General features: G+C 41.5%; 1 protein-coding gene across 1 annotated transcript in view; it reads right to left on the bottom strand.

Moving 5' to 3' along the window:
* Positions 1 to 3,156: 3,156 nt before the first annotated feature.
* RALA (RAS like proto-oncogene A) overlaps positions 3,157 to 27,406 on the bottom strand; it is a 47,590-nt gene continuing 23,340 nt past the window's right edge. The window contains exons 2-5 of the mRNA XM_032793443.2: positions 20,203 to 20,353; positions 18,363 to 18,571; positions 13,670 to 13,844; positions 3,157 to 5,086 (exon numbers count right to left, since the gene is read on the bottom strand). Of these exons, the coding sequence (XP_032649334.1) occupies positions 4,964 to 5,086; positions 13,670 to 13,844; positions 18,363 to 18,571; positions 20,203 to 20,316 (621 nt within the window). The 5' untranslated portion in view covers positions 20,317 to 20,353 and the 3' untranslated portion in view covers positions 3,157 to 4,963. The remainder of the gene's footprint in view (positions 5,087 to 13,669; positions 13,845 to 18,362; positions 18,572 to 20,202; positions 20,354 to 27,406) is intronic.

Here is a 27,406-nt window from a genome sequence, read left to right as displayed (position 1 = left end):
ACCCCCTCCCCAAGTATCACTTCCAGCTCTTTGTAAAAAATGGCAGGTCGTGGGGGCAGCGCCAGAGCAGCTGTTTCCCTCGCAGGCTTAGCAATAGGCACTCCGCAGCTCCTTCACTTTAACCCTGCACTGCAGCACATTCCGGTCATGGCCCATTTCCAGCATGGCCCTTGATATCTGCCCATAGGTATCGTAATTCCTATGGCTGGAGAGCAGCTGGGACTGCACAACTTCCTCCCCCCAACACTGATGAGGTCCAGCAACTTGCCATTGCTCCATGCTGGGGCTTGTTTGCCACATGGAGCTATGGTCACCTGGAAAGATTCACTGATTGCACTCTACACCTGGCTGAGCAAACAGGAAGTGGATTTTTTAAAATTCCCGGGGCATTTAAAGGGTAGGTCACCTGAGGCCAGGGCAGTAGAGTTCCAACTGCTGAGCAGAGTGGCTGAACAGGCATTCTGGGACACCGTCAAATACCTCTGGAGGCCAACAGCACTTTCGGTGGGCACACCAGCGGAGCAGCGCTGCATCAGCAGCGCTATAGTTGTTATTCTCCAGGCCGAGGTGGAGTACAGCCAGCGCTGTAGCCAGGTAGATACAGTGCTGTACATGCCTTGCAAGTGTGGATGGTGAGTTGCAGCACTGTAAAGCCACTACCAGCGCTGCAACTCTCCAGTGTAGCCAAGCCCTAAGTGAGATTCCCCCTGGACTTCAAACCCTCCCAACAAAAAATTTAGCCAAGAACAGGTACATTGCCATGAAACATTCAGACTTTCGTGAAACTGCATTTTTATAAAAAATTTAACTGGAAGTGCTCACCAGCCCTAGTACTTACAATTGAGAAAATTTCAGAGGCCAACGATTAGCTTGTCCTCAAGGTTAGCCATTGTGGTTCCTCTGTCCAGCATGAGCCACAAATGTAGACCTCCCATAAAAATGCTTGAGTAGGAAGGTTAGTTTTGAAAGCTTCAGGAAGTTGCTTCATGAGTCAATTCTGGAAAAAGCTATAGCTAACCTATCGCAGGAACAGCAAAACAACCAGTTCAGCGCCGTGTTAACTTTCTGAATACAAGTGCATGATTTTTGCACGTGGCTATTAGTTTTCCTATAAGCAGAAACACCCCAAACTTATGTTTAGTTTGATACTGTAGAGTTCTGACTAGATTGTTAAATCAATTCGGGGGGGGGAGGGAGAAATTGTTGGGGTATGAAAGCATTCGAACTGATGATTGGAACCTGACAAGATCTGTGTCAGTCTAAACCTGGTTGCTATTATTTTCTAGCACTCCAGCATAGTGTATCCCAGAAGTTGGTTTGCAGGGGCATCAATCCTCCAGAGGGAACTGCAAATTACAAATAAATGTTTTTCACAAGATAATTTCCCTGTTGTGATTGTCCCTCTGCCGCCCCCTCCCCCCCACTGGGTTCAGGAATTTACTTTCTGAATTTTAAGTGGTCACTAAAATCTGATTTCTTGCCTCAGTTTTGATAGCTGCCCAGAGACTCTAGGGGCTGTGGACAAAGTAAAAGTGTTTTTTTTAAAAAAGTGCATTGTATCAAGTGATAATGCTGCAGTGCATGTTTTGTATGGAGAAAAGATGATTTAAATACAGAGTGGATCATATGGAGGAGAGAGAGTTCAAGCTATAAGTAGTTAGCTCACTGGTGCTCCTGATGTAACACTTCAACTTTCCAAGAACTCAGTCTTCAAGCTCCTTGTGTTTCCAGTAATACTGATCAGACTAGCAATGAGAAAGTTTTCCTCCCCTCCCATTGAGAATCAAATACCTACATAATTTGCTAGCCAATCACACTGGTATCTGAGATTAGCCAGCAAAGAGGGACTAAAAGTTCAGAGTTTGATGGGTCTTTTGCTTTAAGAAGTCTCAAATTGAATAGGACAGTTATTGTTTTACACTAAGATTGCTATAGTGGAACATAACAATACAGCTGTACAGGTTGTGTATTTGCCGCTTTGTTTTTGAACACAGCCCTTAATGTGAGTTATTCTTTAATCACAACTTTCAACATAGGGGAAGTCATTGTGGGACTGGTGTCCCAAAAAAATTCCAGGTCACTTGGCTTTTGAGGGGAAAGTGCTTCTTACAAGAAACTTATCTAAAGTTATCTTAGGAAGTGATGGATGTCTATTTTAGTTATGCCCATTGACAAGATTTGTATACTTAGTGGGCTCTGCCTCACACCATCCATAAGTATTGTAGAATAGTGGGCAGGGATTGTTAAAAGCACTGAAGTTAGATACTTTCAAGCCTTGTCAGTTATCACAAGCTGTAGTATATTCCTGTGTTAGGGAACATCTGCCCCATGCACAATAGATGGCATGAGGACTAGCAGTGTGTTAGCATGAAAGCACTGAAGTTTAACTCCAAGAAACATTAGAATACATGATTTGTATTAAGGCAGAGTTATTAGAATATAGGATTGCTTCTTAAGTCAGTAGATGGAGGATTGCATACTAGCCACAATGGAGTACTGAATAGGAATGAAATGGAAGGGACCTTAGATGTTTAAAAGCCAGTGGACAATTGACTTTATAGTCCTTTGCACTTCTGTGTTGTCTTCCAGCAGACAAGGTCACAATACTTCATGAAAAATCTTCAGTTACACACCACTCTTGGAACAGGCACAGAGAGGTTAAGCAACTTGAAGGAAAGACTGTCTGTGGCAAAGCCAGGAAAAGGACCCAGATCCTCCTGTGCCTTCGCCGTAAGTCTACACTCCCTTGATTTTATGAGAGCAAAGAATTAGACTTCAGGAAGCTTTCCCCCACAATTACAAAATATTAGTACAATTCCAACATACATGGCCTATCCAGATCTGTAGTGTAGAACATCCTGTTTTCTTAGTATTATTTGTATAGTGTTACTTTAGAGCAAGTTTACAGTCTCTTGCTACTTGGCATTCCTTTGTTGACACCAGAAGGGGTAAACTGGTATTACACAAAATGCAGCACCTATTATTCAGGTCTGTTCTCTAACTAATGTGGAGTTAGAATAGAATTCAGTTTGGTTTACAAATGGTAGAAAAAACGTGTAGGATACTCAGTTTTATGACTCCATGACTGATGGAGTCAGTGGGCCATATTAGAACACAACTTAGTTTTTTTTACATCAATTAACATTGCACAAGTACTTAAAAAAATGGAAGTTTATTTGTCTTTTAATGGCTCAAATAGCAAATAAAAAGAATTGGGTAAGGCATCAGCCTAAGACAAGTGACATTTCTTCTGTCCATTAGCTTCATTACACCTCAGTTCCCAGTACACAGTTCTCAAAGCAAAGTCAGCATTAGTGGTTAGACTCCCTGGTTAAATACACTGAAAATGAGTACACAGTAAAGATGAAGACTGGCCTACTGGCTAGTTACATGAGTCACTTTAATTTTGCACATGGTAGTCTACTAAGTGTATGCACAAAATTCCTTATGGATAAATATTTAACAGGACAAGTAATTTTTAAAGAGTTGAGTCTTTACAGTATCTATTTGTTAGCGTGTAAAGTACACGTTACTTAGTTTGCTTTAATGCATTTTGGACTGTCAGTTATAGGTTTACACGTGTATAAAAGAGTAATAGTTTATGGAATCTTCCCCTTCCTACTCGAGAGTCCGAAAGCCTCAAATCCTGGCTTATTTTTAGCAAGAAGATACTGAACACTGTACTAGTGTGCTAGTATTTGTTTTCTGAAGTGGCTGAGGCAACACATTTTATTTGGAGAATTTGGATGCAGATAGTAAGTGTTTCTGTACTGCAAAGCATATTTGATAACATTAACTAGAAAGAGTTGCTACAATGCTCCCCATTATGAACAAAGATTAAATACAAAACCTGCAAGTAGCTTCCAAACCACCACATCATGATCCCATAGCTTAGTATCACGAGGACAAAAGGAAGAAGTTACTGATGACACACCAGAATTTCCCAAACACCCTAATGCAAAACACATTAGCTCTACTGAATGAGCTCCACTCTGCCCAACTCAGGGAGTTCAAAAATCCAAACACCTACAGACGTTAAACTACTTGCAAAACGGTAGTTCCGAAGTGCCAGCATGTTAAGTGGTAAGTGCCCATTTCAGGCTTAACTGCCATACAGCCTTGTAACCTCAACTGTACATGTAAATTCCAACCCCTTTAAACTACCATATTGTTTACTAAATCACAGGTGACAATATGCTCTGGGCTATTCAAAAATATCCCGAGTATGGCACACATTAAGATCAGACACTGCTAAGAGACAGCTAGTTAGCAAGACCGTTCACAACTTCACTCCACACTAAAGGATATTCTCCCACATTGATGCATAGGGATGCATCAGTCTCAATGCATCAAGATGAAAATACAGCCTTAACTACGTAATCTGCTATTTCTAGGTTTTTAAAATTAAGGCATATTCAAATGTTTCCATTTAAAAATTTACACCACTTTAAATTAATCAGATAATGCAGACCCACATAGGAATGACTCAATATAACTGTATGCAGATACACTGCCTGAATCATTTTCTCTTCTATAATTTGCATAACTCATAATGGCAAAACAGCTGTATACCAGTTTGTTTGGTATCATGTTCACAATTGTAATTTGCAAGGCAGTAGAAGACAAGACAAAGTTGAAGATTTAGTGATACAAAATTTATGCTTTACAAGAAACCACAGAAAGTAATTCTTCCTTCTGTTTTCTGTTAAAGAAAGACTGCCTATGAAATACTACATTCAGAAGAACAGTGAAGGTAGGCAATTATGAAATGGGTTGAACTTTGCTTCTCTTGAAGCCACGTTACATTTTTTCAGTGAATTTAACTGTGCAGTTCCAATTCATGCTTTTAGTGATACATTAACATTTCCAAAATGTTAAATTTCAGTCATTTAAGCCTTTGATGGCATGCTTATAAATTATGGTTATTAGCATGGTCAAGGAAGGAAAGGAGTTGGGCCTTTGATTATAAAATGCAACATCTTTCTCTGATCCTCTTAGCTAGGCTTTTCCTTTTCTTCTTCCCATTCTTCTCTTTGCTGTCTTCCATCTTTCTGGCTCTAATTTCTCTCATTAAATCAAAAAATACCTAAAAAAAATCAAAGTTTACATGTCAATGCACTTATCTAAATTAAGATGCCGTCATGTTGTAACTTTACATAAGTATGATCTACTTGATCATGTGTTTGGATCAGAGTCAGCTAAATACAGTATGTCTAGGTAAAAAGGGATAAATCAGCCCTAAGCAAATCCCACAAGAATTATCCTACTCTTTCTAGTCTTCAAAAGGATATGCAGGTTTGTTTTTTTTGATGGAGTGAGGCTACCTACCCCCTATCATTACTGAGCTGCATGTGCTCCTGAGATGCTTGTAAGTTCCATAAGAGCTGAACTTCTAGCCTGAAGCACAACTCTGCCATATCATGCCCCCATGCATGAGATTTCAAGTTTATTTCCATTTCATACTAATCAGATGGAAGAAAAAAATCCTTTGCATTTCACCATCTGTGTGGTATTGTAATGTGAAGACAGGCAGAAGTTAAACATCTAATTTGCAAAGTGTCATATTAGATACTTACAACATTTAGTATCTGTTTTCTGGGGTCGTCCATGTTTTAGTCTAAAAATGCAATTAGAGTTCTATTGAGGATTGGATATACCCATATTATGGAAGACCCAGTATGGTCTCCCGAGATTAGAGTTGTTCATAAGAAACCACCAGTCTAGAAACAACTTAATTATCCAGTGCAAACTGATAGACTGTTTACTTGAGGCTTGATAACCTAAAAGAAATCACTCTTAAGTTACAGCTCAAAAACAAGTCTTTTGGAAGGCGAATGGAATTGCACGTTGCAGAAATTTGAGACCTCTACACGTTCAGCTTAGAACGCAATTCTTCAAGAGCCCATTGTCAATTCAGGCTTTGATAAGACTCTGCTTCTAGAAGACTCCGTGAAATGACCACCACCACAAGGCACACAGGGTCACTGAATTGGTCAACTTCCAGGTGCTACTACAATGTTATTCTCACTTTTGCAAATGGACTTTAGACATGAGAGCAACAAACTGCTCAATTCTATGCAGTTTCTCTTTCGGCAACAAGTTCTCTATACTCATCTAGAGCACAGAGTGTGCTAGAAAACCATAGTTCTGTATATCCCACTACAGTACTCTTGTTCCATAGCTATGTTCTACATAGAATTACATTTAAGAAATTAGTATGTGATCCAAGTGATGATTAAAACTTAATGAGCAAGACTGTTACCTGTGTTACACTTAACATGTTTGAGGAAAGAATATCTAGGTTTCCTTGACAAAAATCAGCACAGCTATATACACTATGAAATTTTCATTAAGATAAAGTGGCCTTTACTTCTAACTATGACTTGAGTTACCCATGTAACTAAATCTGTGCTATGAGTGACATAATCCTCCACTTAAGTAAATGATACAGTATTTAGCTGCCTACTAACCTACTTCTGCAAATGCACTTAAGAGCAAAGAGCCTTCTGGCACGTTGTATAGCTTTGCCAGCATATCTATTCTGGATGACTGGAGACCCTTGTGTCACACACCAAGCTATTCCTTTGATTTGTCCACTGCCAGGGATCTGTAATTTACTCTACCTTTTGTGGGCTGGTTGCCATTTCACCACTAGGTCTGAAAAACTTCAAACTTGTAATGGCCATAGTTTAAGTGGTTATAGAGCTGGAGATAGTTCCCTTTATGGCAGGTCATGTGTTGAACCTCAGAGAGCTGGAGCATTGAAGTAAAATTTGTGTGTGTGTCATTAAAAAGATGCACAGGTAGATTGTGTCTGAACTGGCAATTTTGTTAGGTTATAATAGATTGATACCAGCTGCAATTCCATGCACCAAGAACTAGTACATACCAATTTCTGATCTACCGAAGTTTGACCGGATTGTGTTTTGCTGCATGTAAGTGAACTGCACCTAGCCACTGACCCAAAGACACTAAAATTACCATTTGAAAAAAACTGTTGCAGAACCAGTTGCTCTAATTAGGAGTTAAAGAAAAACAAAAACAACTTGATGGTAAATTCCAGAACAGTCCACCTTCCGTGTTAGGCCATCAAGTTGCAACTGGTGACCTGACTGACATCTTAGATATGATGATTTCCACTGGGGATTTTTCAACAGCGTGATCAGATTTGTATGTAGGTCACCAGAAAGGAGAGGTTAGCACATTAATCTAAAGCTACTCAATCCCCTTGTTTCTTAATACATTTGCTTTCCACAAGGCAAAGTACTGTTAGCAACCAGATACTGTGGATTTCAAAACAGTTACTGAAATTTAGAGTGAAAGACATTTTAATTCTGAACATGAAATTTAACCAGTCTTACTTTTGGAGACCAGATTCAAGCATTGTCCCCCATCTCATTGCTTTTGTCTCAAAATAAAATGGTGACTACATGTGTCTTCTCTTGCTCATTACTGAACAAGGCTGCTTCTGTGTCCTTTGACCCTCATGCTGCAGCTCTCAGTACATTCTAAGCTATGGAACATTCATTCTCTCTCGCCCATGCCCAGATATCCTCTGACTGAGGAGATCAGAATCCTTCCCCTATAAAGCCATTCAAAATGTCAAACAGTCATGCCAGCATTCCTCCCTTCCTCAAGGCTACCAGTCTCCTGGTCACATTCAAAAATATTTAGGAAAGTACTGAAAAACAAAAAATGTCTAGGCCAAGATAGGCTGTCTCAAGGAACTGGTAATGAGAATCAAACTGTCACCTCCTGAAGAGGAGGTTACTCACCTTGCGCAGTAACTGATGTTCGAGATGAGTGTCCCTGTGGGTGCTCCACTTTAGGTGTCAGTGGGCCCCTGCGCCTTTGATCGGAGATTTTTACAGCAGTACTCCTACCAGCCATGCATGCTTAGAACCTGTCACTCACTCTGAGTATGTCACTAGAGAGCATACGCGGCCGGTACCCTTAGTTCTTTCTCTACAACGGAGGCTACCCCAACTCCGAAGTAGAGGGGAGGAGGGTGGGTAGTGGAGCACCCACAGGGACACTCATCTCGAAGAACGTCAGTTACTGCACAAGGTGAGTAACCTCTTCTTCGAGAGATGTCTCTGTGGGTGCTCCACTTTAGGTGACTTCAAAGCAGTGTATCTCAAGGAGGTAGGGACTTTGGATCTGGCAGGAATGCCGTAAACAATACTGCCCTACCTAATCGAGTGTCAGAGAGGGGGCCTTGAGTAAGGGCATAGTGAGTAACGAATGTATGGTGGGAGGACAAGGTGGCCGCCCTACAGATGTCTGACAAGGGTACTCTGCGTAGGAAGGCTACAGAGGTAGATACAGATCCAGTGGAATGTGTCCTGATCAATGCCGGAGGTGTAACGTTCCCTATCTGATAACAGAGACGTATGCACTGAGAGATCCATCTCGAAAGCCTCTGAGCAGAGATAGCCATGCCCTTGGAACAGTCCGCGATAGAGACAAAGAGTCCAGGAGAGCCTCGGAAGGGTTGTGTTCTGTCCAGATAAAAGGACAAGGCTCTACGCACATCAGGTGTGTGCATCGTGGCCTCAAAGGAGTTTGCGTGTGGTTTCGGGAAGAAAGTTGGTAAATGTATTGGTTCATTGAGGTGAAAAGGAGCATGAACTTTTGGAAGAAATTTTGGGTGTAAACGCAGAACAACTCTGTCCTTGAAGAAGAGGGCACATGGTGGATCCGCCGCAAGAGCTGCTATCTCGCCTGCCCGTCTGGCGGAGGTAATGGCCACCAAAAAGGCTGTTTTCATTGAGAGGTGCAAAAGGGAGCAGGTGGCTAAGGGCTCAAAGGGTTGGTGAGTTAAACAGGACAATACTAGGTGGAAGATCCCATGGAGGGGTAGGTGGCTTAACATCTGGATATAGAGTTTGGCGTCCCTTCAGGAAACCTTTGGTGATGGGATGAGCGGTGGCTTAATGTCTGGGTATAGGATTGAGGAGAGGCGCACTGCCGGCACCGTGGCCGTTTGCAGTGCTGAGGTGAGACGCGCTGCCGGCACTGCGGCCGTTTGCGGTGCCAAGGGGACAGGAGCGACAAGGACCTTCCTGACATGGGAGGTCGGGTCCCTGCCTCAGTGCTCTGTGAGAGCTGTGGCTGAGGCATCAGAAAAAGCTGAGGCACCTGCCTTTGGTGTTGTCAGCACAGCGGGTAGGGATCTCGTGGGAGACCCCCTACCCTTGTTAAAGTCTCTCCTGTGAGACTGTTCTGCTTCTTGCCTCAGCTCCAGGGAGGGTAAAGCAATGCGGCCCGCCAGTTCTGATCTGGCTGGGGCACGTGTGGGAGTGGGTTTGACCTTTCCCATCTCCAAAAGCATCTGATTAGCTCGTCGGCAGTGGTGTTCATCACGCCTGGGATGTAAACAGCTGATATCTGGATGTGGTTCGCAAGGCACCAATTCCAGAGTTTCATGGTCTCTGAACAAAGAGTGGGAACGAGCCCCTCCTTCTGTTGATGTAGAACATGCAGGGAATGTTGTCTGTTATTATGCATACATGCTGATTCTTGATTAGTGGGAGGAAGCAACGGCAAGCATTCCGGATAGCGTGAAGTTCTAGAACCTTTATGTGTAGGGAGGTCTCGGAGTGAGACCATAGCCCGTGTACTGTGTGGTTAGAGATATGGGCCCCCCAGCTGGTGAGGGACGCGTCGGTTGTCACAGTTGGTGGAGTCTGGAGGAAGGAGACTCCAGAACAGAGGCTGTCAGGGACTGTCCACTGTATGACAGAGTCCTTGACCCGGTAAGGTATCGTCAATGATTTGTTTATTGAGTGCACTTTTGGTTTGTAAACCAAGGCCAGCCAAGCTTGGAAGCACCTCATGTGGAGACATGCATTCTGGACCACGAAAGTGCACGAGGCCATGTGCTCCAGTAGTTGGAGGCAGTCTCGGGCGGCGACCCGAGGGCTGCTGTGAAGCCTTGCAGCCAGCAGTTGTATAGTATTGACACAGTCGGGTGGAAGGGATGCCCGTCCGATTCTGGAGTCGAGGCTTGCTTCTATAAAGTCCAGGCGTTGGGTAGGACTTAATGTGGATTTGTTCTCATTTATTTGCAGGCCCAGGGATTGAAAGCACTCGATGGTGGATTTCGTGAAGGCAGAGGGCCTCGGCGGCTTGGAGGCCTTGAGAAGCAATCGTCCAGGTAAGGAATTAATAACTCCTTGTTTCCTGAGGTAGGCCGTCGATACGGGTAGAAAGTTTGGAGAAAACTCGTTGGGCATGGATAAGGCCAAAGGTAGAACTCGTATTGGTATTGAGCGTCGAGCCAAGAACGGGGTAAAACTGAGAAAACGGTGGATATTGATGTGAAAACAGGCATCTTGTAGGTCGAGGGTGAAAACCAATCGCCTGCTCCAGGGCTGGAAATACGTGGTGAGAGTAACCATTTTGAACTTGTGTTTCTTGGACGAATTGTTGAGTCTCAATGAGGTCGAGGATCGGTCGCCATCCTCCAGTTTTTTCTTGTGGTTAGGAAAAAATGGGGAACAGAATCCTTCCCTTGTGGCATTGGCACAAGTTCGATAGCACCAGGTGAAGATGTTGTAACTTCTTGCTGGAGGTGTGGCTCGTGAAAAGAATATCCCTGAAGAGGGAGGGAGGGTGGGTGGCGTGGGAGGAAGGAGAAGGAAGGGGATGGAATACCCATTTGATGACCTCTAGACCCCATATCGGTGGTATATTCTGCCTTGGTGATAAAAGGGCTGTAGACGATGTCTAAAAAAAAGACAGTTGTTGTGAGCAGTACAATGCGGCGGAGTAGGAAGCGACGTTGTCGAGACCCTCGACGAAAGGTTCAAATTTGTTTATTATTTTGAGGAAGTTGGGTATCCCGGAAGAATTGGGGCGACGCTGCTGGTATCTGGACCTCTGGCGTTGGCGTTGTTGTTGATCTTGAGCTCCCGGGAAATGCCGAGTATATGAGGGGTAGCATGGACGGTGGTAAGGTTGATATCTGTACTGTCGCCTTCTGTTTGTAGGGGTCTGGATACCTAAGGATTGCAGAGTTGCCCTTGAGTCCTTCACTGAGTGCAGCACCTCATTAGAGGTGGAAGCAAAGAGTTTATCACCATCAAAAGGGAGATCCTTTATGGTGCTCTGAACCTCGCGAGGAGAGAGAGAAGAGGAAAGCCAGAAATCTTGGCGCATGACGGCTGCTGTAGCAGTGGATCTTGCTGCAGTATTGGCTGAATCCAGAGCTGCTTGAAGAGCCGTGCAGGATAAGATTTGGCCCTCGGAAACTAAAGCTGTAAACTGTTGTTTCTTGATGTCTGGGATGTGTTCAATAAAGTGCATGAACTTTAGTTTTTATGGTCATACTTTGCTAGAATTGCGGTATAATTGGCAATTCGAAATTGCAACATTGAAGAGGCATATACCTTACGACCCAGCAGGTCTAAGCGTTTGCCCTCTGTTGGTTGCGGTATGGCGGAAATACTGTTTCACTGATTGGCTGCGTCCACTACCAAAGAGTTTGGCCCAGGATGTGAGAAAAGGAATTCAGAGCCCTTGGAGGGAATGAAGTATTTCCGGTCTGCCTGTTTGCAGGTAGGCTGGCGTCTGCCAGATGGATTTAGCAGGTCCCAGAAGGGCTGAGTTAATTGGTAATGCCAGTCTGGATGACGAAGATGGTTGCAGGATGTCTGTTAGTTCATGTTGTTGGTCAGGTACTTCCTCCAAATTGATTCTAAGCTCATTGGCAACCCTTTTGAAGAGATCTTGGAGTTTTGAAAAATCATCTGATGGCAGTGGAGGGGAAGGAAGTAATGCCTCCGCAGGTATTGGATCAGTTGGTATGTCAGGTAATACTGGGTCAGGAGCTGGAGTTAATTGAGCCTGAGGATGGGAGGGTGCCACCAAGTGCGTCATAGGATTTTGACGTTCGCGTCTAGTGTGAGTAGAGTAGCGGACGTGCTGCCGAGGGAAAGATGGCCACGGAGCCCAATACTGCCATGGTGGTGGAAAAGGCATAGCAGGTGCCATCCAGGGGTTAACACCCCAGGAGGTGGGATCTTGAGGTTGGTGTGGGACAGTTTTCCTGTGTCCACGGGGGACAGGACTGTGAGGGTAGAATTCAGATTGCACTGGCACAGCAGCCTGTAGTTCAGACTCCTGCTCACTGGAGGAAGGCTGCTCGGACCCTGAGTCATTTGTATAGAGAAGCCATCCCCAAAAAAGGGCGATTGCAGTGTAGGTGACACTAGGAGGTCACCTGAGTGGGTAATTTGTAACTGTGGGGCAGTCGTAGGCGAAGGCACAGAGATCCTGTGAGGAAACCCGGGCTGACCCCGGAGTTTTTAGTCTTGGCTCCGCGCCAAGTAGCAGTAGTAATGCCGGTGCTGCAGGCAGTGCCATGCTATTAATAGCAGGCTGCAGTGCCTCTGTCGGTGCCTGAGTTGTGGATGCCGCATTCATTGCGTTGCCGATAGGTCTCACAATCGAGGCAGGCAACTGAAAGCCTGTCGCCTCGGCACCAGAGCCTCGCGCTGCTGCCGAAAGCACAGGCGGGTTTAGCGCAGTACTGGAGGAGCCCAGCTCGCAAATACTAAGGCAGGGAAACTGACGAGCTAGTAAGGAAACTGACGAGCTGACAGGAGCAGGTTTACCAGTGAAGTTTCCTCTGGATTGTGAGTGTTCTCTTTCAGCTGTCTTCTTAGTTTTTTTGAAGGGTTACAGCTGGGTCTGGAGGCAGAGTCCGAGCCAGGGTCTGAGGCAGACTGAAGGGATTTTTGAAGTAGAAGAAGTCTTAACTTTAACTCTGTCCTTCCTAGCTCTAGAGCTTAACTTAGTGCAGTGAGGGCATTTTTGGGGAATAGGAGTGTCCCAAGCATTTTATACACTTAGAGCCCCCATCAGAAAGAGGGGGATAGAGTCCTTACAAGAGGAGCAGCGCTTAAAGCCTGTGGAGCCAGGCATTTGAAGCGGCTGACAGAAGGAGAATTTTTTTTTTTTTTAAACTAGTAGGAAGAAAAGTAGGTAACACTACCTAAGAGTTAAGTAACAGGAGAAAAAACTGTATAACTACAGGTATTTTAAGATGAGGAAAGAAATATTAAGGAGTCTGCTGAGCTCTGTCTCAAGCCGGGGGCGGTAGAGAAGGAACTGAGGGTACCGGCCGTGCATGCTCTCTAGTGACATACTCAGAGTGAGTGACAGGTTTAAGCATGTGTGGCCAGTAGGAGTACTGCTGTAAAAATCTCCGATCAAAGGCGCAGGGGCACACCGACACCTAAAGTGGAGCACCCACAGGGACCTCTCTCTCTCAAAGAACTACCCCTTCATAATCTAGCCAAGTTTGTTAAACTGTCACCATCCAATGGCGGAACTGGTGGTCTGTTCAGTTCCAAACTGTTGAGAAAGAAAGTGCATGGAAACTCAGCTATCTACACTTGAGGATGCCCCTTTATAAACACAGTTGAAGCACACTTGAAGGGGCAATGCAGGGAGGTTTATAGTTCTACTATCATTGCTGTACCTGTTCAGTGGTTAAAGGAGATACAGTTCTCTATAGCAGCTAGTCCAGGATTATTCACAAGAATTAAAATTTAGCTTTTCATGACATGTGAAAGTAGATATGGAAAGCAGTATCCACGACAGATTATTCAGGGCTTTTACAGAACCTTGATTTTTAAATGTTTTGTACTTAAGTCATTACCTTGTCAACATTAGCTCGCGTTTTAGCAGAAGTTTCCACATAGTTAACGTTCCACTGATCAGCTCTGTTCTTTGCTTCCTCTACAGAAACTTGCCTTTTATCTTCCAAATCTGATTTATTACCAACTAGCAGAAAGGGAACGTTTTCATCTTCTTTTACTCTTAAAATCTGCTCCCTGGAGGAGGAGGAAAGGAAAAACATTAAAACCTAGAGGTATTATTCCCAGAAAAGTTCACAAAAAGGTAGCATTTTTATTTTTACCTTGTTACAGTAAATGCTCATTTACTCCTTTTAGAAAGTTTAGAGAGTGTGCAGTGTGCAATTGGATCATTGTTCACTTGAACTATGATCCACTATAATCTTTTCAGCAGTACTAACCACATAGCCAGTTATTCCCCATTTGGGTAGTTGGGTATTTGATTTTTCCTTCCCAAGTACAGTAGTTGGCACTTATTCTTACTGAATTTCATCTTTTTGATTATAGACCAAATCTTCAATTTGTCAAGATGGTTTTGAACTCTAATCCTGTTCTCCAAAGTGCTTGCAATCCCTCTCAGCTTGGTGTCATCCACAAGTGCTCTCCATTCCATTGGCCAAATCATTAATGAAAATATTTAATAGGATCTGACCCAGGACAAACCCCCACAGGACCTCATGAGATATGCCTTCCCAGTTCAGAGCCACTTATAACTCTGAACAAAGATCCTTCAATCAGTTCTGCGCCCTGCCTGCTAGTAATGTCATCATGTACTTGAGCTGTTTAAAGAGTTAACCTACAAGAAACTCAGACCATGCCAACATCCTGCTCAAATCCTCTCTGAAAGCAGACAGTTCTAAACAATAAGTTTCCAGATGAAGACATGCAAACAGGAGTTTAAAAAAAGTGTGAAATTCAATTATGTCTCAAAGCAAGGATGTATTATGCATGTTAGATAAATTGGAGATTCCCTTTAATAACTAAGGCATACCAGTTGCTACAACAGATTCCACTAAGTTGCGTGAAAAAAAAGCAGAAGAGAACCTGCTAGCAACCACTAAAAAGCCGATATATATAGCACAAGTGTACATAGCTTCTGCAAAAGGGAATCTGGGAAAAGTGCCCTGTTAGAGCTCTGTGCCCTGACCAACCACAGTTTTACAGAAAAAGCAATCAAGTTTCCAAACTTCCAGTCACAACGTCCTTCTTTGGTGTTCTGCTCACTAGCATTCCCTAAGATTGATCAGGAATGCCCAGGAGTTCAGATGTAGACAGCTCCCAAACATGACATGGTAGGGTTTTTTTTTAGCATTAATACTAAACTGTGAAACCTGCTCTAGAGATTTCTTCCAACAGACTATTCTTTGTCTTACAGAAGAGCTGAAAAGGATTAAGTTTTCTATCCCACAACTCCTCCCCTCCATGCCCAAACTAAATATCAAGGGCTTGTCTTTGTTTCTGCTGGGTGTTTCAGCATACATATTGCAAATTCACTTTCGCTGAAAGGGTAGTGTTTTTCAATCTTTATTAAAGATTTTGTCTGAAGCTAGTCATTTTAAGTAAATGTTGCACTAACACTGTTTTGATGACTAAATTTCTTCCTCTATATAGCTGTGTGTCATTTCACTAGTTCTAGTCAATTTTGCACAGCAGACAAGATCTGACATTTTAATTTAGTAAGTAGTTTAAAACCATTCATGCCTTCCTTATTTGTCAAAAGCATCAAGACAGGACACACCCATATCCCCTCTTCCATTTCAGGCCACCTTTAAAACAGTTTTCCTTAATATATTCTCATTTCCAGAACTAATTTTGTTTTGACCCATGAAGACCGGTCTAGTAGGCACTTACTGTGTTACTGTTACCCTGTTCCTAATCTCTCCAGTCTTAGACTGGAAGCTGAGCCAGAGACCATTTATGATTGGTATAGTGCCTAACACACTGGGCCTCTAGGCAGTATCTCAACACACATAGGCAATCCAGTTCTGCTACTCCCTTGAGCGCTTCAGAGACACTTTTCACAACACTAAAATGTTTTAAAGAGTTTTTTGACCTTTGACTTGCCAGTTTAACTGAGCACCTATAAATTACTAGTGCTTATTTAATACTAAAGTTATCATTTCACTACTACTAATAATGTAACCCATCACCCATACTTGGCATTTCCTACTGTGCTGCATGCCTGAGCGCATTTTTTAAATTAATGTACAGTTCATATTGTCAATAAGGCATATATTTGTATTGATTTTGCTTCTACAACACTTCTAAAATAAGTTACTTTCAACAAAATGAGTTCTTATCCAGATTTGTAGCTAGGTTCTAGAAAATTTAGGTATATTAGTGTCAGATTAGAGTAAGAGTCCTCTTTAATTAAATAAGGATGCAACAGGTTCTTGTTTCAGTAGACCAAGCTGAAATAGTTCTAGAGCAGAGGTTCCCAAACTATGGTCTGTAGACTACCAGTGGTCCATGAGTTCCATTCAGGTAGTTTGTGAACAGTTCCCTCTAAGGTGCATGCATGGGTGGCTGCACATGAGAGAATGAAAGGCCACTCACCTAATTAGTGGAGCTGCACAGGCTTGTCTCCACTAATTAGGTGCTTGGACCCCAGAGAAGAGACAGGTGTAAGGTGAGTTGGTGGCCTTCAGTGTAATGGGGGCAAGTGGGAGGGGACAGTGGGGTGAGAAGAGGGGATGGGGGAATTTGGAATGTGCAGGGCTGCAGCAGCCTGAGAGTCAACTTTTCCCAGCCCCAGTTTGGGGGCTGCCACAGCGGGAGAGAGAGGGCACATCCATCACTTTAGAAAGTGAAGTGAAGACTGCTGGTATTAAAGTAGGAGTTGTGTGCTTTTTATTTGTAGGACAAAAAAGAGAAGATTAACAGTGCAAACAGTATTTGGAAAGATCATTAAGTGGTCTGCCGAGATCCTCAGCAATTTTCAAGTGGTTTGCGAAAAAAGGTTTGAGAACCACTGTTCTAGAGCATGTAGTAAGGAACTTGTTTCTGCAGCTACTGCTGAAGCCTAGTGCTATTTGCATAAATTACAAGACTCAGTTTTTCTGTCTGCATGGTCTTTTTTGGGGGAGGGAGGGAGTGAATGAATCCCTTCTGACAGGGAAACTTTATTTGTAATATGTTGCTGCAACTGCCTTGAAGTTGTAATAGAATCTGCCATATTCTGAACTAAAGAAAGCTTCTTGCTCTTTAAAAGTGCTTTGGCCCAGACATTCATATGGTTTATTTACATCCTTTGAGACTGAATGGATGGTGATATGCACAACTGAAGAGGAAGGTATTTTCTTGACTTTAGGATAGAATTTTAATATTTAGCATCTTAATTATGGTTTTAGCAATAATATCATACCATCCATTAGTTTCATCCTCAACCCACAGACTCCTAGTCAGATCATTTCCCCTCACTTGAAGAGGATGCGTCAAAAGATTGACTGCTTGTGCCTTGCATTTCTTCTGCCCTATTACCAGTTTGGAACCTTGTGGGCTGTCTCCCCAGGAGATTTACATTAGTTGCCCCTGGAATTCTGACACTCTTCCAAGAGAAAACAAAATAGCTATGAAGAGCTATTTATGCCTTTTCTTGGCCTGGCCTTGCTACATTGCCTGCGGGAAGTTTGTTTTATTTATTTTGAGGAAGCTGGTTAAAATGGAATGTCTACTTAGTGGTTTTTGATGGCACTTCATTTCCAAAAACAGAAGGCAAATGCTTAACTCAACTCAACTGTTGATCCCCGGCAGCTCCAAATGGTGGGGCGCACAGGATTAAACAAGATTGCATCAACTATACTTCAGTACGTTCAACTCAAATGCTTTTACTATTAAGTAATCTCATTATCCTTAGAATATTGCTTCTATTGTTGTCCATGGTTGGATGAACATCAATAACCACCCTCACGAGGTAGTTGTGAAGTGCTGTGTAACGTTGCCAACAGTAACTATTGTTAAGAGCCAATAGTACCAACTCTTACAGTATGGAAAGCTTGTTAGCCAGAGCCCAGGAATTTGGAAGATAAATCCTGCCACATGCTGCTCCCTAGGATACTCAGTTTTCAAACAGAAATGAAGTATGTGACCTTTTGTACTACATATATTCTAGCACATAGCAGCCAGGTGTGCAATCACTGGCCTCTGTTTGTTTAACCTGTCAAGTACCAATAGGGGCAGAGAAGAGAACCAAAAAAGGAGCATGGTATAGAACAATGGGTAGAACAAGCAGAGAGTAAAACTAACAGCCATGGGACAAATGAAGTTTGGGATCCAAACTTCACAGCAGCTGTGCAGCCTACAGGACAGTCTGGTGCTTACTGCTATCTGTAACTATGGTCAGGCCCATCAGTTTGGATAGTAGTGCATCTGTTTACAAGTCAGTTTAAGTGCCAAAAAGCCAATGAATTACATAGGAAGGCAGTTTTTTGAACCCTGACAAGTACCTGCTCTGACGGTAGTACTAAAGATTTGTTTCATAGTATCTTAAGACATGCCAAAAATACCTGATCAGCATAGGAAAAACACACATGGCTGCTGTAAGTCTTGAGATGTCAAGACAATACACTAGGGTGCAGTCTGTTCAAACTTTCATAGCTATGAAGCAGCAAAAGACTACAATAAAAGTTATTGTATAAGAAGAATCTGACAGGTGATCAAGACCTTATTTTATGAACTCACTAAAATATATTTAAATATGTAATTTCCTCAGTTTACCTGAAGTCTGCTGTAGCTGCAAAAGATTCCAGCTCTGTGATAGAGAAGACACATAGAAATCCCTCTCCACTTCGGAAATAGTTATCTCTAATTGCAGCATAGTCCTCCTGGCCTGCTGTATCCAATATGTCTATTTGGACCTCTTCCCCATCCAGAACTACCTTTTTTCTGTAGCTGTCTGCTTTGGTGGGTTCATAGTCTTCCACAAACTGAAAACAAAAGAACAGTATAGGATAAAACCATATTAATATTCCCAAATAAGTGTTGAAACTACACAAACATCTCCATCTGGATTTTTAATGTAAATACATGATGAAGTCTTTCTGGGTCTGTAAAAACTACATAGTTCATTTATTCAGGCCAGAAGAGTACCTATATTACAGTCATATGAAGACTTGACAAAATTAAGTCAAGCCCATCTTATGTCAGCAAAATAAGATGCTCTTGTGAGCTGTATGGGAACTAGAGGTTTTCACTTCCTGCTATTACCCAAAAACAAAAATTCACACGATTTAGGGCCTCTTGTCTCAGTTTCTACAGTATTCTAGAGTATCAGTAACATATTTTTGTTGTCTTGGGTAATGTCAGAATGTCAAGCTGATTTTGACCAGAGTTGGAATATTGGTTTATTTCTTACAATTACTCAAGTCACTTAAGGGTATGTCTACACTGTAGACTCCTTATGGTGGCATTTAGAATACATACACTGCACTTCCCTTTAGCATGAACATAAAAAGCAATATAGACCAAGAGGCACTGCTTAGGCAATGAACACATGCCTGAATCCTTGGGGTATGTACCCTATGTGGCTTTCTATATGCTCAAGCAGCGCTGCCCCTGTCTACAGTGCTATTTTTAGCGGTGTAGTGTCCCCCTGCCTCCCAAGCCTTTCCCCAACGTGTAGCTACACACTTCAGTGAAAAGCTAGCTGCATCCACAGTGGAGTATAGCTATGCATACCCTACACTGCCACCAATGGTGTGCACTACAGAAGTACCCCTAGACTACTTAGCCAATCAATGATAGTATTTTGCATTGACAAGCGGTAAGGGAGAACAGGAATCCTATTACTAATCTCTCTCAAAGAAGTTGAGCAGCACCTCCAAGAGGGTGCAGATCCCTTCTGAACCAAGTCTCCTTGATAAAGCTTGTCTAGAACCCTGTGCAGGTAGAAAATCTGCATCCACAGATATCTGCAGATTTGCAGGGTTCTGAGGATATCATTAGAACATACAATAGTTGTTTATACAAAGAGTTTGGAAAGGATTACTGAAGACAGGGAGAAAAGCACACTAGCTTCTCCAACAGCACAAAAACTAGGTTAAGAGTTACTCATTCAAAGTATGCCCTCAAGTACGATCAAGAATTTGTAAATGAAGAGACTGTTAAAGCTGAAATCGTCAAAACTAACTTAAAACTTCAGTTTTGGTAAATAGGATAACCAAAGTTTTTTGAAGTTTAGAAACTTGAATATAGCTCAAACATTAGTATTCCCTTATTTGAGCCTTGTAGTCACTACTCAGTGAGCTCTAAGAGGCCTAATTGACAGGGGATTTGAAAAAAACTGGTGATTTATTGCCTTTTTTGAGATTATAAATCAAGTGAAAGTGTGAGTTCAAGAAATCCCAAACCACCACAACATTTTTATATTCAACTTAATGGGTAATTCATATAATAAAGCTTTCAATTCTTCAAGCTAGTTTATTTGGAATTCTTCAAGAACTAGTTTTAAATGATCGTACCAATAAGCTTAAAAGCCACTTAGCCATTTCATCATCATTTCTTTCTGAAAATGAAGTAGGATGCAAAATATATTTTTATTGTAAAGTTGGATTCTTACCTCATCATACATGAATTGCAGCGTTAAAGCAGATTTTCCTACGCCACCACTTCCCACCATGATTACTTTGTGTAAAGCCAAAGAATTTTGACTTTTGGGCTTATTTGCAGCCATCTTTGGATTGCAGCTATTTGACAGAAGTAAACAGAATCTAGAAGGGGAAATAAAGTACTTCCATTAGTTAGTGCTTGTGTACTGTTTAAACAGATTACCAGTAAAGTTTCAGGGACATATGTATTCAAGGAATTTGTTTCAGTTGTTACCCTTGGTTTTCTTTTAGTGAAAGTAGGGTATGTGCCGCATGTCTATCTGGTTCCTACTATTTTCACTACAATGATGCTGGAGATTTTTTTTTTTTTTTTTTTTTTTTTTTTAAGATAAAGGTAAATCAATAGCAAGGAAAGCCCTCTCCCATGAAACAGCAGTGCAAACTAGCCAAGAGTTAGATATTAAAATATGTCACCTGCTTGTGGAGTACAGCATGTTTTCTTGAATGCAGTAAGTCATTTGTATGTTTGTAAAACTAGCAATACTTTTAAACAAGATTTCTCTTCTGACAAAAACATAAGTCAATATCACACAAGAAAACAAGCTGTACTCCATCAAAGGAAGGAAGTGAGAGGTTTGTGGGAATTTACAAGTTCAGCAGTAAGTAGTCAAAATATACTCCTAGTAAATTAAGAGTGCAGTTAGTGTAGTCTTTGAATGGAAAACAAAAAACCCAGATCTGAATACAACTTAACCCCTTACCATCAAATGGCATAGTTGTGGCAAAAAAGGTGGAAGAGCTAAAAGTATATTTTGGTTTAGAACCAAATCAACTTGCACTCTTATGATGCAAAATGCTACTACCATGCATCCAAGTACTTAACATTTGCAATTCGTGCCTCAATTCCACATCTTGTTACATGCATGTAGACCCCCTGCAACTCACTGACTTCAATGAATTCTGCCCATGCAGACAGTTGCAGGATTAGGACCCAACTGTGTACACCAAGGAAACTCATATGTATTATAGCAGGGGTAGGCAACCTATGGCACACGTGCCGAAGGCAGCATGCAAGATGATTTTCAGCGGCACTCACACTGCCTGCATCCTGGGCACTGGTCCTGGGGGCTCTGCATTTTAATTTTAAATGAAGTTTCTTAAACATTTTAAAAACCTTTACTTTACATACAATAGTTTAGTTATATATTATCAACAGAGACCTTCTAAAAAATATTAGAATGTATTACCAGCATGCGAAACCTTAATTAGAATGAATAAATGAAGACTCGGCACACCACTTCTGAAAGGTTGCTGACTCCTGTATTATAGGAAGCCAGCAAGGGGTCATTCATTCAAACTCCAGTAGATCTTTGTGCTTTTAGTTCAGTCCCTTCCTGAGGGTTTAGGCGAGTACCATCCTAGCAGACTGGACTGTTCCCTTTAGAGTCAGCCAATGCACTCCTATATATTAGACCCCTCGTTTAGAAGTGAGGTATTCCCATCTGTGATGTTATGAGTATAATATAATCTCACTGAAAGGTGACAGGGCTAGAGAGTTAATTAACTCACTTCACCAACTGACCTGACCCATGGGTGAACCTTAAGAACTGGTTAGCAAGATATGTAAATGAATAGAGCTTTGAAATGCAAGTCTGCATTGTTAGAGGTAGAAGAGGTGTTTGCTCAGGTCTTGTGATGTAAGCAAACAAGTCTTGTCTATTGCTATAGTTTTAATTCAAAGATCAAAAAAGGAATATTAGCATTTATGATGATACTCGAGTGAAATAGTATTATTGTCTATGTGTCTCTTTGAAGGTTGTGGTAACCTGTATCTGAACTGTTTAATGGATAAATTACTCTGTGCTAATTGCCAGGATGTTTGGGAGAAAGAGTTAAGTCTATTGTTTTCTCAGGCCAAAAGGCTGCTGGAAATGTTTAAGAAGCCGGGGACACGATCCTGCATCTCAGATCTGCTTTGGGGTTTCAAGAGGGGGAACCTTAAGCCACAAGGATTGAGATCCCCAGTCATTGACTGGAGCCACCCTGAATATGGACATTGGACTATAAACCTACGGACTATTTCTAAAAGGACTTTTGGCTGCTACAAGCTCACCTCTACTATGTATCTGAACCTCAGGAATTGAAGTCTGTATGTATATTGATCTTTCAACCAACACACTTTTCTTTTCTAATAAATTTTAGCTTAGTTAATAATTGGCTATAGCATGTATTTTGAGAAAGATCTAAGTTATAATTGGACCTGGGTATGTGGCTGATCCTTTGGGATTGGAAGAACCTTTTCTTTTATATGACGATATAAGATTTTCAGGAATCATCATCATATGTTTGACAGGTGTGTCTGGATGGAGGCCTGAGGCTGGGCACTTTAAGGGAACTGCGTTGTTAGGACTTCTATAGTACCTCGCTGGTCACTTAGAAGCTCTTGTGCTGGTTGGTAAGTCTAAGTATGGAAATCACCACCAGCGTTTGGTGTTTGTCTGCCCCATTTTGTTTGCAGTTCACCCTGACTGAGTGACCTCAGCTGGCTCCCACGGGCAGCACCATCACGTCATCCTTCTAAATATTAGTGTTTTGATCCCTTCACTCTCCTTTGCTCCTTGGATTAAAATACCAAGTCTCAAACTCATCTTGAGACAGTGCATTAATGACTGCTACACTTCAGGGGAAGGGAGAAGATCTAGCACATTAGAGCTTTACAAGTTCACACTAACTAGGAACTTAACATGAATTACAAAGTTCTGCTAACTAGCAAAAGGTAAACAATTACAATGAACTCACTTGTGACAAAATAGTTTGGTTTTATGCAGTATTGTCATGTACTATATTATGAATGTGTACTGAACAGATTATGAAGACTTCCATAACACTACAATTAAGTTTCAGTGTAGAGTTGCCATTTTGTTTGCAAATTAGTACATTTCAGTAGTTTAACTGCTGAGATGAAAATTACTTTATACAAGTGCATATGAACACTTCAGTTGGAGCCCATGTACTGAGAGGTTATTAAAAATGTAATATGGAAAATGTCAACTGAAGCTTCATTCCCAGGCTGTCTAAAAAACCTGAGATCCTCTGGATCACATCAGTAACGCTATTCATTATGTTGTCAAAGAATTCTGAAAATGCAATTGAAAATTAAGTGGCTTAAATTGTTTCACCCATAAAGGTTATCTAAGTGAAGGAAGTCTGAGCAAGCTGCTGTACTAATTATAGACATGAGGCAGAGTGAGGGAGATATAGCAAATATATTCAGCTTATCTACACAACTAAGGCATTAGTTACCCTTCCCACTTAGAAGATTTACACAATCTAAAAAGACATAACGCATTCACTATTTAAGACTTAGAAATTGTTGTAATATCCCTCAGCTATAGAGTGACTATTTTTGTTTAGAGTCAATTTAGGATGAAGACATGTATACATTTAAAGCCTGAGAAAAAGTATAAAGACACTTGCGCTGTAGCATATTTGTAGCTTATGACAGCATAAGCTTTGTCACTCAGGGCTGTGAATAAGCCATTCCCCTAAGCGACAGTTACACCAACATAAGCATTTGTGTACACAGTGCCATGTCAGCAGGAGAATTTCTCCAATCGACATAGCTTCTGCCAATTGCGGAAGTGGGTTTTTATGCCGATGGGAGAGCTCTTTCCCATAGGCAGAGAGAGTCTTCACCAGACAGGGTGCAGCTGCGCTGCTGCAGTGCTGTATGGGTAGATATGGTCTTAGTGCAATTAGGACTGGACATTTCACGCTAATCTGTATCTAAGAAAAGTCTTTCCTACAGACACTGAGTAGTTCAGCTGAATGCAATGGAGCTACTGACATGCTCATGTTTCTGCAGGCCATAAACACCAATACCTAGGAAATTCTGATTGACTGTTAGACTACAGTGTCTTTGAAGGCATCTGCAATACTTTAAATAGACAATCAACTAGGAAATTCACATTTGTCCAAAAGTTTTATCTACTAAAACTACACAACTGTAAGAGTACTATACCTGGAAGTAAGACAAATTGTTAATTTCACGTTACTCTGAGACACTACTTTGAAATTGTTCTCTATAGTCTATTGTAAGGATTATTCTGCTTGCATATAAATTGTAAAGTATTTGCAATTAAAAGATTATCAAGGTTTTTTTTGTAGTCATTTTCAAAACCCTTGATAGTGTCTCTTTAAAGAAAAATGCACAACTGCTTGAATCAAGGAAATAGGTGCCAACTTAAATCAGATTGGCTAACCAATTAACACTGTGCTCTTTGAGTCACACGTCAGTGAAGTTATTGCAGCCCATTTCAGGTAAGTACCAATGAACTGCATTCCTACAAATGGGTGGGATGTTGAAGATTAGATACAAGTTTTGCTATACTGAGTTTAAGTCTTATCAGAGAATTTAATTTTGTCATATACTATAAAACAATAGATCAAATTTGGCTGTGGAAAGAGTTCCAAGGTCAGTATTCAGTTTTTGTATTAAGGTCTTAGTGATCCAGAAGACAGCACGATTAACTAAACTGGCATGTGCTGAACACCTGTAAGGACTGAGGGATGAGTTAAAAAATAGGAGATTAAGAGAGTAGTTTGCATTGTTCCATGGAAAGACATTCTGGAACAAACATTCCATGAGACAAAGCTGAAAAGCACCAATATTAGAAGAAACCTGAGAAACCACAGCAAAATTATGGAGGTGCCTGGCAGCAGCTCCATACTTATGGTCACATTTGACATGATGTTTCCTCTAGAACTAGGTGGCCAACTGGTGTAAAGTTTCAGTTTTGAATTCATGTAGTTTGGTTTTTATACCTTTAATAGTATAAAAATCAGGGCTCTGGCTGAAGTGTTCTCTGGGCAGCCCTACTTTTTGTTGACATAGAAAAGTGTTATCTGCATAAGCTATGGTAAAGAGGACTGTCCCAACTATACCCATTGCACCAGATCATTTTTCCAGTGTTGGATTCTGGTCACTTAGCTATTATCCACACTAACTGAAAATTTATACACTGCACACAAGCCTGATTGATGAGGGCTGAGCACACAAAGCTGTATCATAAGTTACACTTGATTTCATTCTACAACAGAAGAGTTCATATGCAGCTCCTGATGGAAAATAGACCTCTGAGGGGTATAATGCAGTTGCTGACTGTGTCCATTTCCCCACCAACTCTTAATAAAAACCCAGTAAGATTTTTTTTTAAATAAAAAAGCTTTATTCTGAACCTTTAGAGTTGCCACAGACACACCCCTGATAAGCTTACAAAAGCAAGGAAATTAAGGCAAGACACTTATCACTATAGCTGTACATCGTAAGGTCTGGTGCATTGTCTACCTGAGGGGCATTTGCCTTCCTCATTCCCTTCCGCACAGAGCCCTTTACCATATTTTTCCTCCCAATGTTAGGTGGAGGTCTCTGAAGTAGCTGGTTGTGTTTGGAGAAAAAAAAAAAGTCTAGTGGGGCATATATGCAGGAAAGGTGAAAAGTAGTAATACTTATGGTTGTGGTGTGTGGTATTGGGAAGGGGTGCATTTATGGCTGAAAAAGGTAGAACTCAATCGGCTTAACTTAGTTTCCTCTTGTGGAAGCAGGTATCCTGTGTAGCAACCATTACTGGTACTAAAATACAACACTGAATCATGTCACAATGCTCACTGTCATCTCATTTGTTACAGGTTCTCAGATCCTACCTCCACATTCTGTTCCATGCGCCTCGATACCAGGAAAACGACAGGCCAGAGTTCAGAGAACAGTGAAAAGGGCATCATCTAAACCAGGGGGTCTCAAACTTGGTTTGCAGCTTGTTCTGGGTAAGCCCCTGGCAGGCTGCAAGATGCTTTGTTTACCTTTATTTAATGGTGTTAAATATTTAAAAGTGTTTTTAATTGGGGGGGTGCACTCAGAGGCTTGTTATATGAAAGGAGTCACCAGTTCAAGAGTTTGAGAATCACTGACATATGTTGCAAGTCTTCAGGAAATGTCCCTCTTTGGCATTATTGGGTAGAAACAAGGGTCTGATGGAGACTATTTAAAGAGCCTGACTACACTGTATTAAAAGCTTTATTAGAACCTATTCCTATAGTGCTTAAATGCATTAGTTACAGGAAAAATTTATAGACTATGAAGTGCATATTTGCCTCTTTGATGCATGCCTAACTCTTGCACTGACAAATTTGAGAAGCACAGGCTCCAAAAATGCCTCCCAGCTTATCAGAAAAAGTCCTCCCACTCAGCATGATGTTCCAATTTAGGTTCAACAAGTCCATTAGGAGAAAAGGTTGGGTACGTTAAGCTTTTTTTGATGCATGATGCAAACTTGTTAGTTTCAGAATCTTCTCATTTGTATGAATAATTTCCCTGTATTAGATGATAGTAAGTAGGACAAGAGTTTCAGAAAGTAACAGCAAAAATAGAACTAGCTATAAAGGTAGGCATCTGACCCATTGGGATAAATTACAATGTGAATTTACATTCAAGTTTCTACAAAGATTTCTGGTAGGATTTTTTTCCACATGACTTGCTCAGTTATTTCTTCTCTAAGGTCTCTTAATGCCCTATACCTGCTGAGATTAGTCTTCCCTTTTGGGCTATATTCATAGGAAATTAGGCACACCCATTCTTTACAAGGACCTCATTCCTTTCTCTACTTGCTCAAGATGTAAACCAAGGAAACATCACCTGCAACCCCTTTATTCATGGTAGTGATGCCATTTTCCCCCCTGCTGGAAAAAGCTCCCCATCTTATTGGGAAAGCGTCAGGAAAAAATTGAGAACTCTTAGCTACTTTGGGATAATAAATGTATTCTGGATTCAAGTTTAACAGAAAGCACTTTCAAGTTATACTGGTGTGTTCTCAAGCCTGCACCTCAGAACTCCTCTTCTGTATACCTATGAACAAAGTAAAATCTCAGTCTGGTGTCCCTATCCTACTTAGCCCAATATCTAATCTTATTTGGTCTCCCTGAAAGCTAAGTAGTAGTACAAAAGCATGGAGTTAGAAATTTAGGCACTCTTGTTTGTGGACACATGACTACTGATGTCCAATTCCCCAGTGACAAAGTTCTAAACTATCCAGTGATCAGCTAAAAACTAACTAAAAATTATGGAAATTCCTTCGCTGTGACTGTCTCGCAGCAAACCTGGACCGTTTTTTGTTGAGAAAAACATGGCTGTGGAAATTGGAACCCTGAATATAAAGTGCA

This window comes from Chelonoidis abingdonii, chromosome 2 (genome assembly GCF_003597395.2).
Source record: "Chelonoidis abingdonii isolate Lonesome George chromosome 2, CheloAbing_2.0, whole genome shotgun sequence".
Classification (NCBI taxonomy): Eukaryota; Metazoa; Chordata; order Testudines; family Testudinidae; genus Chelonoidis; species Chelonoidis abingdonii.
The sequence above is the reverse complement of the archived record's forward strand: the minus strand, read 5'-3'. Positions and strand labels throughout refer to the sequence as shown.